The sequence below is a fragment of the Tenrec ecaudatus genome, chromosome 3, assembly GCF_050624435.1.
Source record: "Tenrec ecaudatus isolate mTenEca1 chromosome 3, mTenEca1.hap1, whole genome shotgun sequence".
NCBI classification, from domain to species: domain Eukaryota; kingdom Metazoa; phylum Chordata; class Mammalia; order Afrosoricida; family Tenrecidae; genus Tenrec; species Tenrec ecaudatus.
Window position 1 is genome coordinate 145,356,921 of NC_134532.1, and position 13,718 is coordinate 145,370,638.

At 36.9% G+C, this 13,718-nt stretch overlaps 1 protein-coding gene across 3 annotated transcripts in view; it reads right to left on the minus strand.

Annotated features, from left to right (window-relative positions):
* The window catches only part of BMP2K (BMP2 inducible kinase), a 126,548-nt gene that overhangs the window by 69,803 nt on the left and 43,027 nt on the right, over positions 1 to 13,718 (minus strand). For all 3 annotated transcript variants that reach the window (XM_075544148.1, XM_075544150.1, XM_075544151.1), the window contains exon 3: positions 8,054 to 8,159. In XM_075544148.1, coding sequence (XP_075400263.1) covers positions 8,054 to 8,159 — 106 coding nt within the window. The remainder of the gene's footprint in view (positions 1 to 8,053; positions 8,160 to 13,718) is intronic.

Sequence of the window (13,718 nt, forward strand, 5' to 3'; positions counted from 1 at the left end):
AAACTAAACAACAGATCTCTTCCAGGACTCACCAATGGTTCCGAATCACTGACCTATTGGTTATAAATTGAGCGCAAACCATTTACACAACCTTCAGACCTAATTAAGAACTAATGAGGAGAAGATATGGAAGAAGATAAATGACAAATACTATGTACACACACAAAAGGAAAGTGTTCGATGCCTTAGAATAATTTAAAGAAAGCCAATGTGAATACGGTCTAGGAAACAGAGAAAAGAGGAATGTGAAGAAACTGGAGAAGCAGACAGGGACCACTATGTTTTCAATTTTATCTGGAGAGATAAGGAAACCTCTTTACCTGGCATTTTACAAGATGTCCTGATAAGGGGAGAAGCAGTTGCAAACAATGGGAATGCCAAGCAGAAGGCGAATCCTCTAGGCAAAGTCGGAAATAATGGGGCAGTCACATATGCTACTGAGCCCTAACAGAATTATTGTTACATTACGATATCCTATAATGACTGATAGGATCTTGTGGTAAGCGGTTTTTTTTTTAATTAGCCCTCATTACATTTAGTATATTTTAAGACCATTCTAATAAAAATGAAACATGGGAATACAAAAAAAAGTGAGCTCATATTAACTTATGAGCTCCTGGAAACACTGTGGGTTACACGTTGGCCTATTATCTACACAGTCAGCAGTTCAGATCCCCGAGCCATTCACTCCTCTGACAAGGATGAAGCGCTCCTATAAACTTGGAAACTCAAAGGGGGCAACTCTACTGCATCCTACAGGGTTGCTATGGCAGTGGTTTTGATGTGCTTTTGTTTTTCCAGACCATTTTATTAGGAGCGGATCCAGACCTTATTCCAAAGTTCAATCATATCAAGCAGTATTGAAAAATTGCTACCACAATCAGTTTCACAATATTTTCTTCCTTCTTCCCCCTACCCCATGCCCCCACACCACCAGGAATCATTCATCTTAGGTTTATCATTTTAAACTACTATTGTTGTCGCTCCAATACTCTGTCTGGTAACCAGTTCATCCACATCCCTCAATTATGGTTAGAGGAAAATCGGAGTCCTAATTCCTGTGTAAATGTAGCAAAAAAAGGATTTGAACCTACAGGGACAGCAAGTAGAATAAAGCTTTCGGTTTGGGGAGGGGGGGAGAAAGGTGTGTGTTTACAGAAGGGCGGGGTAAAAGAGAGAAGATGTCAAGGAGTCCAGGGGAAAAAAAGTATATTTGGACACTGATTATGGAAGCAATTGTACAATTCTGCTTGGCGTGACTGAACTATGAAATGACATATATGTATTAACTCCCAATTAATAATAAATTAGATTTTAAAAACCTGTATTGGGGATTTCCACTGTCATCCACAGCCTCTGCACATCAGAATTTCAAAATTTAAGCTCTGATACTATTTCTTCCTTCAGTTTTTTATTAAAATTTATAATCCTTGGGTCACGGATGTTGGTGTGCTTCTTCTACGTGGACTTAGTTGATATCTCTCTTAGATAGCTACATATTTGGAAAGAAGCCTTAAGACCCCAGACACTATTCTGTCTGAAAGCTGGGCACCATCTAATTTCTTACCTAACTTTCCTATAGCACCCATGTTTTCTGTGTTTCCTTCATGAAAATGAGTTTTAAGCAGGATATCATAAGAACTAATTGTTCCTAGATTGGAGCTAGGGCTAAGAACGAGCCCCAAATCCACTCCTGAATCTATGTTTTTATATGCCTCTGGCTCCCCTTAGATACCTCCTTGTAAATTTATGGTAGAAAATCATATCAGTCATCTCCATGGAGCATGAGGACCTTCTGTTAATAGTGTAATTGATAAGCCATGGTACTAAATTTTAAAGCACTATTGAGCAAAGGAGATTGAACCAAATGTAGACTAACTACATATCACAATCGATGAATTATTCATTTGCACAGAAAAAAAACCTTATGTGACTGGACACTATACAACAGGACTTCATTGACAGGCAAATTTCACAATAATATTCTATGGCAATGGCAATCACAGATCTGCCAGATTAATACATATCTTAATACAGCAATTATGGCACGGAAGTGGTAAATCACTGTTGGTCCACCTAAGGACAGTTCCATACTCTTGGTATAGCTGTCTTCTGCTTCTTCACACACTGTAATTTCAGTGTTAAGCCCTCAGGTTACTTGTTTGTTTGACGTACAGTCTTGTGTACCTAGTGGGGTGTCCACCTCACATCCCTCTGATATGGCCTTAGAGGCTTGTGTGCCTTGAAGATTCAGAATTCAATACCCCAGTGTTCTATGGCACTTGGCCTGGGTCCCCATGTTTCTGGTTCTTCATTTTTAATATTAACTTGAAAATTTGCTTTAACAGTATTGGATAAACGAATTGACTGTTGCAGTTGGGAACGTGTAAGGTGGTGCATGGCACACTTGGTTCCTTTGTATTCAAACTCGTCCTTTCTAAAAATTTTTTCATTTTGAATTTTTAAATAGAAAGAAAATGTAAATTTGCCTAATCCCCAACTTCCAGAAACCAAGTCTATTCAGATGCTATCTGCTCAGGGTACCTATCAATTCCTGTTTCCATCCAGTTTGTCAGACTCCCTGAATCTGCCTATTCTTACATAGGTTATAACTGAAAGAATAAAGGGGAGGAAAAGACTTCCTTGGTGATCATTCATAACCTTTACAGCTATTTTAAATCCCAATTTTGAACTCATTCCAATGCTTTCACACTATTCAAGGCTGTAATAAGGGCAATAAATGTGAAACAAGTGTTACTTCCCCTTCTTCCATCCAGAGCTCTTTAGGTCAGAAAACATGAACACAAAAGCCAAGTCTCTAGAAAGTCAAAATTATTTTTAGATCGCATCTCAAAAGTAGAAACATAAAAATGTTCATTACTTAAAATCAGAATTTTCTGAATCAGACAAAACCAGCAGAAACCAGTCACCAAACTCGGCCTAAAAGAACCCACTCATAGATATTTCAAGCAATAATAATCCACTGTAGTCTGAAGCTTTGATTTTTGGTTTCTTTCTATTTCTTTTTTTAATTTAAAAAGCTAATAGATATGAGTTCCTGCTTGGCACAAACTGCTCACTGGTACTTGGCTATTAACTGACAAGTCGGCATCTCAAATCCATACAGACGTGTCTCAAAAGAAAAAGTTAAAAGATACATTATTCCTGCTGACCTCTATAGAACACCTTTTAAAAAAACAGCATGTCTTTGCACAAAATAATAGAAATATATTCAAAGTCTCACCCTCACTTTTGGGAATTCTGGTACATAATCTCTAATTATATACATAATATGTACACAAAGCACATAATCTCTCACTTGTACACAGACTAACTGTGCCAAACCAAGCACCAGAAAGATCAGCCATATGCCGGAATGTACCTGAACCACACCCATGAGTACACTTACAAAATGCCTTCATTCCTAAACAAAGTAATACCGTTTGCTTTTATAGAGTAAAGGGGAATTCTCCCTGCTCCCAGTCCAAATCACTGCTTCAAAGGAGAAAAAGAAACTTGTCTGCTAGTCCGTGAAAAGGAACTGAGCATGCTCTATTGGAGTCCTCTGGATTCCTTCCCTGAAGAGAGAGAATTGATCGCTTAACACACACAGCAACCTTAGCTGGCAAGACACCTGAAGAAAACTTCTAATGTGGCAGAATAAGCATAATAAAAAAGGAAGGAATAGCAGGTGGGTGAGGTGGGGGGATGGATTGGGAAAAAATTATATGCTCAGATAATAAACTTTCACCTAAAACATAATCAAGGAGCACTGTCCAAAGTAATGTTGCAAGAACCCAACAAGGGTATTTGGGAACCAAGAATAACACGACAGAAATAAAACACCCTACAGAGAGAAAAAGAGAAGAAAAGATGAGAGACACAGGATAATTTAGGAAGATTAATCTCCTTCCTAGGAAGAAAAAGACCAGAAAGAAAGAACAGAAAATGGAAGAGAAAAAACTGAATACACTGGGCAAAGGATTTTTTTATTTTAAAAAATACCTACAGTCAGAGGAACGCAGTTATCAGGACATTTCAGAATCTTAGGGATAAACAAAAGATTTTGAAAGTATCCCTGAAGGAAAGAGGTCACACAATAATGATTGAGGAATCATTCATTACAGTATCAGCCTTCTAAATAGCAAATCTAGGCAAGAATAGGATAATGCCTTTAAAATTTAGGCTTAAAGTTACTTCCAGCCCAGAATTCATCAACTAGCAAAATCAAAAATCAAATGTCAGTGTATAATAAAGATTTTTAATAGGCACAAAATTTCAAAAGTGTTTCCTCCCATAAATCCATTGTCAAACAGATACTGAAAAATGTCCTCTCCAACATGAGGAAGTGAAAACAAGGTCGAGGCATGGGTACCAGGGAGTCTAAGACAGAAGGCAGGCAAAGGGAAGCCCCAGGATAACAGCTGTGCTATTCAAAATTAATCATGAGAACCAAAATCTCCCCATGAATGTTTCTAAAGCGAAAAGGGGGACAGGTCAAATATTAAAATGTTTCAATATATTGCATAAAAATCTGCACTTCTTTTGCATAACATAGAGTTAAAATAGGAATATATTCACATATGAAGAAAATCAGGCAAATGCAAAAAAAGCTTATTATTAACTCCAGGGTTAGCAAAAAAGATAGAAAAAAGCTATTACAGATCTCTCTGTAATGCAGCTCTAATGGCAAAAAATATTATAAACACTGATCATGTATTTAATCCACAAACTGAGAATATATTACACTAGAAATAAAATCGATGGAGGAAAGTGTAGAATGCTGGGGTCGGGGGGCAGGTTGATCAAGTGCAATGTAGCCAAGAGGAATTACTGAGAGCCGAATAAAGGTTGAACATGATAGTGGAACAAGAAGAAAGTAAAAGAAAACAGAGGAAAGAATTAGAGGCAAAAGACATTTATAGAGATATAAATATAGATAGGGATATACGTAAATGTTTTAATATATAACTATAGGGATATAGGTCTATAAACATATATTTATATGTTAAGTATCAAGGTAGCAGACAGACTCAAGGCCTCCCTCAATGCAAAAACACCTTGTTCTAATAACTTGGCCTTCTGTGATGTTCATCTTCCCCACACAATTATTAAAGACCAAAATGGGTGCATAAGCAAATGTGGTGAAGAAAGCTGATAGTGCCTGGCTATTAGAGAATAAAGTGTCTGGAGTTTTAAAGACTTGAAGCTAAACAAGTGGCCATCTAGCAGAGAAGCAACAAAGTCCACAGAGAAGAAGCCCACCAGCCTGTGTGATCACAAGGTGTCAACAGGATCAGGTATCAGGCAACAGAAGATCCAAAACAAACAAATATAAAATGTGAATGAAGGCACTCAAGAGTAGAGACCCAAAGCCCACCCATAAACAATTGGATATCCCTTCAAAAAAGGGTCACTTGGAAGGGATGGGCCAGCCTGGGTGCAGCATAGCACCACCAAGGAAACACACAACATTCCTCTAGTTCTTAATGCTTCACGGACACACTCACACACTCCTCCCCGCACCCCACCCCACACACACACTATCATGACCCAAGTTCTACCTTACAAATCTGACTATACCAGAGCTTGTACAATGGTACAGATATAAGCTCTCAACACATGGAAACCAGTACAGATAAACTTCTCAGGTACAATAATGGGAGTAGCAATACCATGACAGGAGGGGTTAGGTGGGGGGAGAAGGGAAAGGAGGAACTGATCACAATGCTTGACATATAACACCCCCACTCCCCCCACTTCAGGGGATGAAAAACAGAAATGTGTGCGAAGGGATGATGTAGGATATGAACAGTGGATGATGTAGGATATGAAAATAATGATAATAATTTATAATTTATCAAGGGGTCATGAGGATGGGAAGGTGCGGGAGAGGAGAAAAGGAAGAGCTGATACAAAGGGCTCAAGAAGAAAGACAATGTTTTGAGAAGGATGGCAATATATGTACAAATGTGCTTGATACAACTGATGTACAGACTGTTATGAGCTTTAAAAGCCCCCGACAAAATGATTTTTAAGTAAATATCGTTTTATCTAAAGGCACTATCTAAAACATGTGTTTAGAAATGGCACTAATGAACTTTCAAGGGCCCTCTCATACCAAAAATCACATGCTTACCCCGATTTTCTAACTTGTTTCTTTTTTATGTCCTATTTGTGTTGTTAGGTGCCATTGGATCAGTTTCAACCCATACACAACATAAGGAAACAGTGCCCAGGCCTACGCCATCCTTCCACTATTATGTCTGAACCTACTGTTGCAGCCACCGTGTCAGTCCACCTTTAGGGTCTTTCTCTTTTATACGCTACAATTTCAATTATACTGTGGATCTATCTACATAATACTATATAGAACTATGGAAGTAAGTGTGAAAAGATATCTATCTCAAGGATATGAGAATAAGAGTGTTCTTACTAAAGTAGCCATAACTACTAGTATTAGTTCACATTTTAAACGTTATACACAGATTATTGCTATTAGGTGCTTTTGAGTAAGCTCCAACTCACACTGACCTTATATACAACAGAATGACCTATTGTCCGGTCCTGCATCACCCTCACAATTGTGTCTATGAATTACTTTAATAAAAATTAAAATTTCATATAAAAGAAAGGTTGCTGACACAATTACCAGAATTAAAAAAGCAATAGAAACAAAAAAAGCCTTCCTCAAAATATAGCTTAAATAATTCCTCTAATTTTAAATAAAATTTGCCCCTAAAACTTGAAGCTAAAGTAGATTTGCTATTAAAATGTAATCTAGATGTCAATTAAATTCATTTTTATCCAACTGTCTTTTAATAATCACAAGTAATCAAGAACTATTGGTTAACTCCAATACAGCTGAAAACAAACAGCATAAATGCTAGAATTCTGGACAGCAGGATAGAGAAAATCTGTATCTTCTCCCCAAAAAGGTCAAAATAATGCTCTGCAATAGAGAAGACGGGACCTTCTACAAATAAGGGAAAACAAAGACCTCTCTCGTTGCCATCACGTTAGTGCTGACTCAAACCAACTCCCCAAAGGACAGAGCTGCCCCCGTGAGTTTCTGACACTGTAACTGTTTACAGGAGTCCAAAGTCCCATTTTTCTCCCAAGGAGAGTCTGATGGTAACTGTGGCCCTTGCGATTGCAGTCCAATGCATGGTCACATGCCACCAGGACTCAAGAACATCTATGTTAAATCATGTAAGGAAATAATTTCAAGTATTTCACAGTACACATGTACAGTACTGATTCAAGTCATTTTCCTTTGTTCTTCCTTCTTTCTAAGACTGGAGTAAATGAGAATGTATTCTCTTTACCACCACGTCACAGCTTCCTCCTCCAACCTTCAAGAAACTCCAATAGTTCCTGGCATGGAATAAGAATAGTCTTAAGAAAGTCTGGATATAAACTAGAGAGCACCCTGAGGCTGATAAAGTATTCTCACAAAAATTCAACTAATTGACCCCTTTCCAACACATTAAAAAAATTATTAGGTATTTTTTATTATGAAGGTATACTATACAAAAGTAAACAGTTCTTTTAAAAACCCACACTGAACTGAAGTAAAATGTGGCCTTCTAGCTTCACAATGATACAACACTCATGATAACAACAACAAACACTAACATGCTTTACAAAGACCTAAATTTCATAGCATTTAAAGATAACATAGCAGATGCTGGCAAAAATTTTATAATACTCATATTGATACAATGTGTTCTTCTTAGTAAAATTATAAAAACTTGGCTAGGGAGCAGGAATACAACTGCGTTTACCTGCTTAAACTTCCTGTTTTAAACCCAACAGTATTTTTCTAAGTTTTCATTTTAGATTAAATGCTCAAGTCATTTCTGCAACAACTATAACTAGGTTTTCCTTTTTTTAACAGCTTTCCTTACTTAGGTAGATAATTAAAGCTGAAGTGGTAATAATACTTGTCTAAAGGCAGGTGGCAGCTACCCTGGGAGAAATCAAGACACACATCAACCTATTTTAAAAGATTTCCTGTTTTAGTAGGATACAAACAGAGAGAGATACTTACCTCGACAATATTCCATTAAGATAAGTACTTCCCATACATTATCACTAATTGAATTAACAGCACAATCCAAATAACCCACAATATTTTTGTGACCAGACAGTTCCTTCTGTAAAACAAAATAAGGAAACAAAATAAGGAAAATTAGAGAAAAAGAAACAAACATTTTTAAAGCTGCATCGTTATCAAATGGCTTGATACCTAATGTATTTAAAGAATGTTGAAAAGTAGGAATGAGGACAGAATCTGACATATTTCAATCATGTACGGTTTCCATTGAAAGTCTACTTATTATGATTGCCATTATCTAACAAGCAACTTTCCAATAAATAATTATAACTTCAGCAAAGAAAAAAGAGATGTTTCACCTGAAAGTAATATTCTCCAAGAATTTAGGCAAGGTAAAGATGACTTTTTTAAATTTACTTTTATTCGAAGAAAATAAAGAAATTAAGCTTTAATGTTTACAGATAGATGCATTTTCATTTGTTTGCTATGCCTGAAACATATTTTATGTGTGCCTATTTGAGTAGATATTTGGTTTCTGCATTATGAATTACAATGCTTAGTGAACAAAAGCTACAATAAAGAAACCATAAATTAAAAACACTACTACTAATACAAATGGCAAGGAAATAATAGAAAAATAGCAGCTGCCACAATTCTTCTCCAAGTATAAAACAGCTATTAGCTAATAAGCTTAAAAATAATAATGACCTAGCCAGCTCTAAATGGGAAATTCAAAGACAATTACCAAAATGGTATTTAAAATGAATTTGCATTTATATAATTACTAATAAGCTTAGTTTTAACTACCGTAGATACTCATGTATAAGCCGAGTTTTTCAGCATAAAAAATGTGCTGAAAAACTGGGGTTCAGCTTATACGTGGTCAGTGGTACCCCAGCGAGATGTAACATCTTGCTGGGTTCCCCCTCTTCCCCACCCCCTCCCTCCCCTGAGGTAACGGGACAAGCGCCCTTTATCTTGTAGGTGATTGCTGTTTCTCCACTGTTCATTCAAAGCCCAGCTGACACTGCAGGGCTTTGAATGTTTGTTTACTCACATCTAACCAATCTGAGCCTTGAGGTGGACAGCTCCAATTCACAGAAGCACCCATAGTAATTCACTTACACCAGCAGCTGAACTGGTAAGAATCTGTCTGTGGCTGTGCTCCCTCTCTCCCCTCTAGTCTCTGTGTTCACATCCTGCATCACCACCCCTCCCCCGACTGACTCCTGGGGTGGGGGGGAGCCTGCATTACAATGAAAGTTCTTGTTCAGAGTCTTGTTTTTTTTATCCTATTAGAAATGGATACTCTTGAACTAAAACAAAAATGCCTGGTCATATGAGGCTGGTTTCAAAATGAAGGTTGTGTCAAGAGCAGAAGAGAGCAATAACAGTATTGCAAGTAGGGAATTCTGTGTTGACGCAAAGCAAGTGAGGGAGTGGCAGAAACTGAAGGCTAATTTGGAACAGATTCCAAAAGCTAAAAAAGCTCGCCGTGGTTTAACGTCTTTTTATGGGGCTCTAGAGAGTGAATTGCATAAACTGGTTATGGAGTGTTGTCAAAATGGTTACTGCGTTACACGCATGGGAATCCGCATACTTGCTCTACAAATGGCTAAGGATGGCAAATATAAAGCACCAGACATTGAAAAATTTGCTGCGTCAGCAGGATGGTATACCCACTTCATGAATAAGTTTGGCCTACTATCTTTGAGACTAAGAACAAAGATTTCCTAAAAACTGCCACAAGACCTTGAAGAAAAAATTATGCCATTCCAGTCATTTATTATAAAACAGACGGATTTATAATTATGACCAGGCAGATATTGGGAATATGAATGAAACTGCCATGACTTTCGATCTTCCAAGCAACAGAACTGTGGCAAGTTTAGGAGAAAAAAATATTTTTCTCAAAACCACAGGAAATGAAAAAAAAACACTAACAGTTGTTCTATCATGTTTGGCTGATAGAACTAAGCTGTGTCCTGTCATTATTTTTAAAAAGACCTTGCCTAAAAAAATATATTTCCCACCAAGAATTACTGTGCGTGCACATGTTAAAGGCAGGATGGATGAAGACAGAACAAAAAATGGCTGGAAGAAATTTGGAACCGACGACCAGGAACAGCCTTAAGGAAAAAGCCATCGTTACTTGTTTGGGATATGTTCAGAGCCCACCCATCGGATGACATAAAAAAACTGGCAAAATCTAGTAAAGTTACTTTAGCCATTATTCCCGGTGGGTTTACATATGTACTGCAGCCTCTGAATGTATCTTTGAATAAGCCTTTTAAAGACCATGTGCGAAGGATGTGGCATGAACGGATGTCATCTGGTCAATCCCGACTAACAAAAGGAAGAAATCTCCTGAAGCCTGACATAGAGTTAATAGCAAAGTGGGTTCGAGATGCATGGGAACACATTCCAGGAGACATGGTGCTACGTGCCTTCCAGAAATGTAGTATTAGTAATGCTATGGATGGCAGTGAAGACTGTGCTTTGTATGAAAATGACAGCAGTGATGGTGATGACGGCAATCTCAGTGAGGGCAGCGTCTATGATGACCAGCTGAAGCTCTGCTTTGGGATACAGATGATGATGAGGAATCCAGTTTTGAAGGATTTTAACTCTTTACATTTTAGCTTGGTTGCTGATTGAGCTCAGGAATAGTACTCTTATACCTTATTGTTTTTGTTGAACCTATTTTCCACTTACTGTGCTGGTTTACTAATGTTAAATGACTTGTCCTTTTATTTATGTTTCTTATTTAAAATAAATATTTAAATACATTACCCCAGTGATGTCTCAATTTTTAGTAATTTTATTTTTATTTGTTTTGATTATTGAAAGTCATCAATAGCTTCTGCATTTTCCACCCTAGGCTTCTACTCGAGTCAATCAGTTTTTCTGGTTTCCCAGGTAATAATTAGGTACCTCGGCTTATACTCGGGTCAGCTTATATTCAAGTATGTATGGTATATACTTTGAAATATTATCTAATGATGGGTAAACATAATATTAATTCTATAACTGTATAATGCTGCTGACTATATTTTATAAACCTCAAAATTATACAATTAAAACCTATGAAAAGGAATCATGTCATAATAGTACAAGATCTGGGCACAAGTTCTAACATTAGGTTGGGGTAAATCCTCTAACCTTTTTGGCCAATTCTTACTAAAAAAAAAAAAAAAGAAAGAAGGGGAAGAGTGGAGGGAGGGAAGGAAGGTCTCAAAGTTTAATCAACTATAGCCTAACTAAGGAATAAAATCATAACAGGAAAATTAAGAAAATCAGATTATATAAATGAATACTTCAAACGAAAAGTGATTTCATATGTGTTGAAGATGTTTATAGGAAATCATTCTACTTCCCAACAGTTAAGATAGTTAAGGCAGGCAAGAGATTTAAATGATGAGTGATTTAACATGACAGCTGACCAATGACATTCAAATTACTCCTCCCTCTTCCTTCCTGATACCCCAAGTAAAAGAATACCATTATAATACATTAAACGAACAATTTTCATTTCCATTCTACCCAATCTACATAATTTCAGTCTAATCAGACTACAAAATGGTCCTCAATTTCAGAAAGAACATCATAATTGTGTTTAGAAAAGCTATCACTTCAGAGACTTCTGTACAACTCACTACAGAGGCTATTAAGTGACAATCTATTCTTATCTAATCTCAAAGGTATTACTTATTATTTATCAAAGACAGTCTAAATTTGGCATATCATGAAAAAGTACCACTGCTTTTCAATTATTGTCTTGATGTTTCATTATTACACAGCTCAATGTAAGGAAAATAAAACCCTCAGAGTGGAACCAATAAATTGAGATAAGATTTATACTGTCAAAGAAGCAGCAATCAAAATATCAAATTTATTGCACTGGGTAAATCTGCAGCAAAAGACCTCTTTTATAATGTTAAAGAGCAAAGATATCACTTTGAATACACCATGAGCTGGCAGAAGAATGAATAAATTTTGGAAGAAGTCCAGGGCGGCATCAAAAAGTTCATGGGAATTATACAGTCATCATTGCTCTCAGGGTCCTACCCCCACCTCTTCCTATGTCCTGAGGGAATCATTACTCCAGTTGCTGTTTCTGTAGAGTGATCTATCCTGGCTTTCCTGCATCAAATGATCTTACTTATATGCCTGAACATACAGAGGTCTATTAATGAGGTGAAACATAGGCCTTAATATTAAGGGGAGGAAATATTAAAGAACCAGAGAATAGTTATGAGTTTCATTAGGGCTACACTGCAGCCTGAATTTCTTATCCTGCCCGCCCCCCAACACGGACCCTCTGTGAGGGCCTGTCCAATTGTCTTGCAGGAGGGTCTGGGATCTCCACTTTGTCCACGCTCTTTCACATCCATTTGACTGCTTGTTTTTGAACTTCTGATACCTGATCCCGTTGCCACATCATGATCACCCAGGCTGGTGTGCTTTTTCCATGCTGGCTTGGTTGCTTCTCTGCTCAAAGGCTGCTTATTTGACTACAAGCCTTTAAGACCCCCCAGACACTACATTTTTTAATAGCCAGGAACCATCAGCTTTCTTCACCATATTTGCTTATGCACACATTGTATCTTCAACGATCGTGTCAGGAGTATCATACAGTGCCACATTATTAGAACAAACCATTCTTGTACTGAAGTGAAATTTTAGTTGAGGCCCAAAGTCCCATCTATACACCTATATTTATATAATTATACATTTACATAATTATATATCTACATTTATACCTATACCGTATATACTTGAGTATAAGCAGACCCAAAAATCAGCAAGCACCTAATTTTACCACAAAAACTCCATTTAAAATGTGCTGAACCAATGATATGATTCTTTGTTCTTTGATGCCTGATAACTGATCCCTTCGGGACCACTCGATCACACAGGCTGGTGTGTTCTTGGGCTTAAGTGGAGAACAAATGCTTTGAGAATGATTGGGGCAGGGAATGTATGGATGTGCTTTATACAATTGATGTATGTATATGAATGGATTGTGATAAGTTGTATGAGCCCCTAATAAAATGTAAAAACAGAAAAGGAAAAAAAAAAGAAATAAAAATGATTAGTGCAAAGAATGTACAGATGTGCTTTATACAATTGATGTATGTATATGTATGGATTGTGATAAGAGTTGTATGAGCCCCTAATAAAATGTTTTTAAAAATGTGCTGAAAAACTTGGCTTATACATGAGTATATACAGTATATATAAATTTTTTTGTTTCCTCTTTTTTTTTCCCTGTCTTCTGCCCTACTGTTATGCTTACGCATCATTCACCTCTCAGACGCTAACTCCACTTGGGAGTGAATAACAATTCTAGGTGGAAAAAAATTATTTATATATGTGTATAGAGAGAGAGATACCTAAAAGAATATTAATAATAATAATATATAACATTAACAACAAGGGTTCCTGGGGAAAAGGGAAGTGGAGGAAAGGGTAAAGGGGAAGTTGATATCAAAGAGCTTAAGAAGAATGTTTGGAAACAGACTGCAGTAGCAATTGTACAATTATGCTTGAACTATTGAAATTACAGAATGCTATGGCATCTATAAGAACTCCCAATAAATTGAGGTATTTAAGGGGAAAAGTGTTTATGGGAAAATAAAATTAAAAGATACTGTAG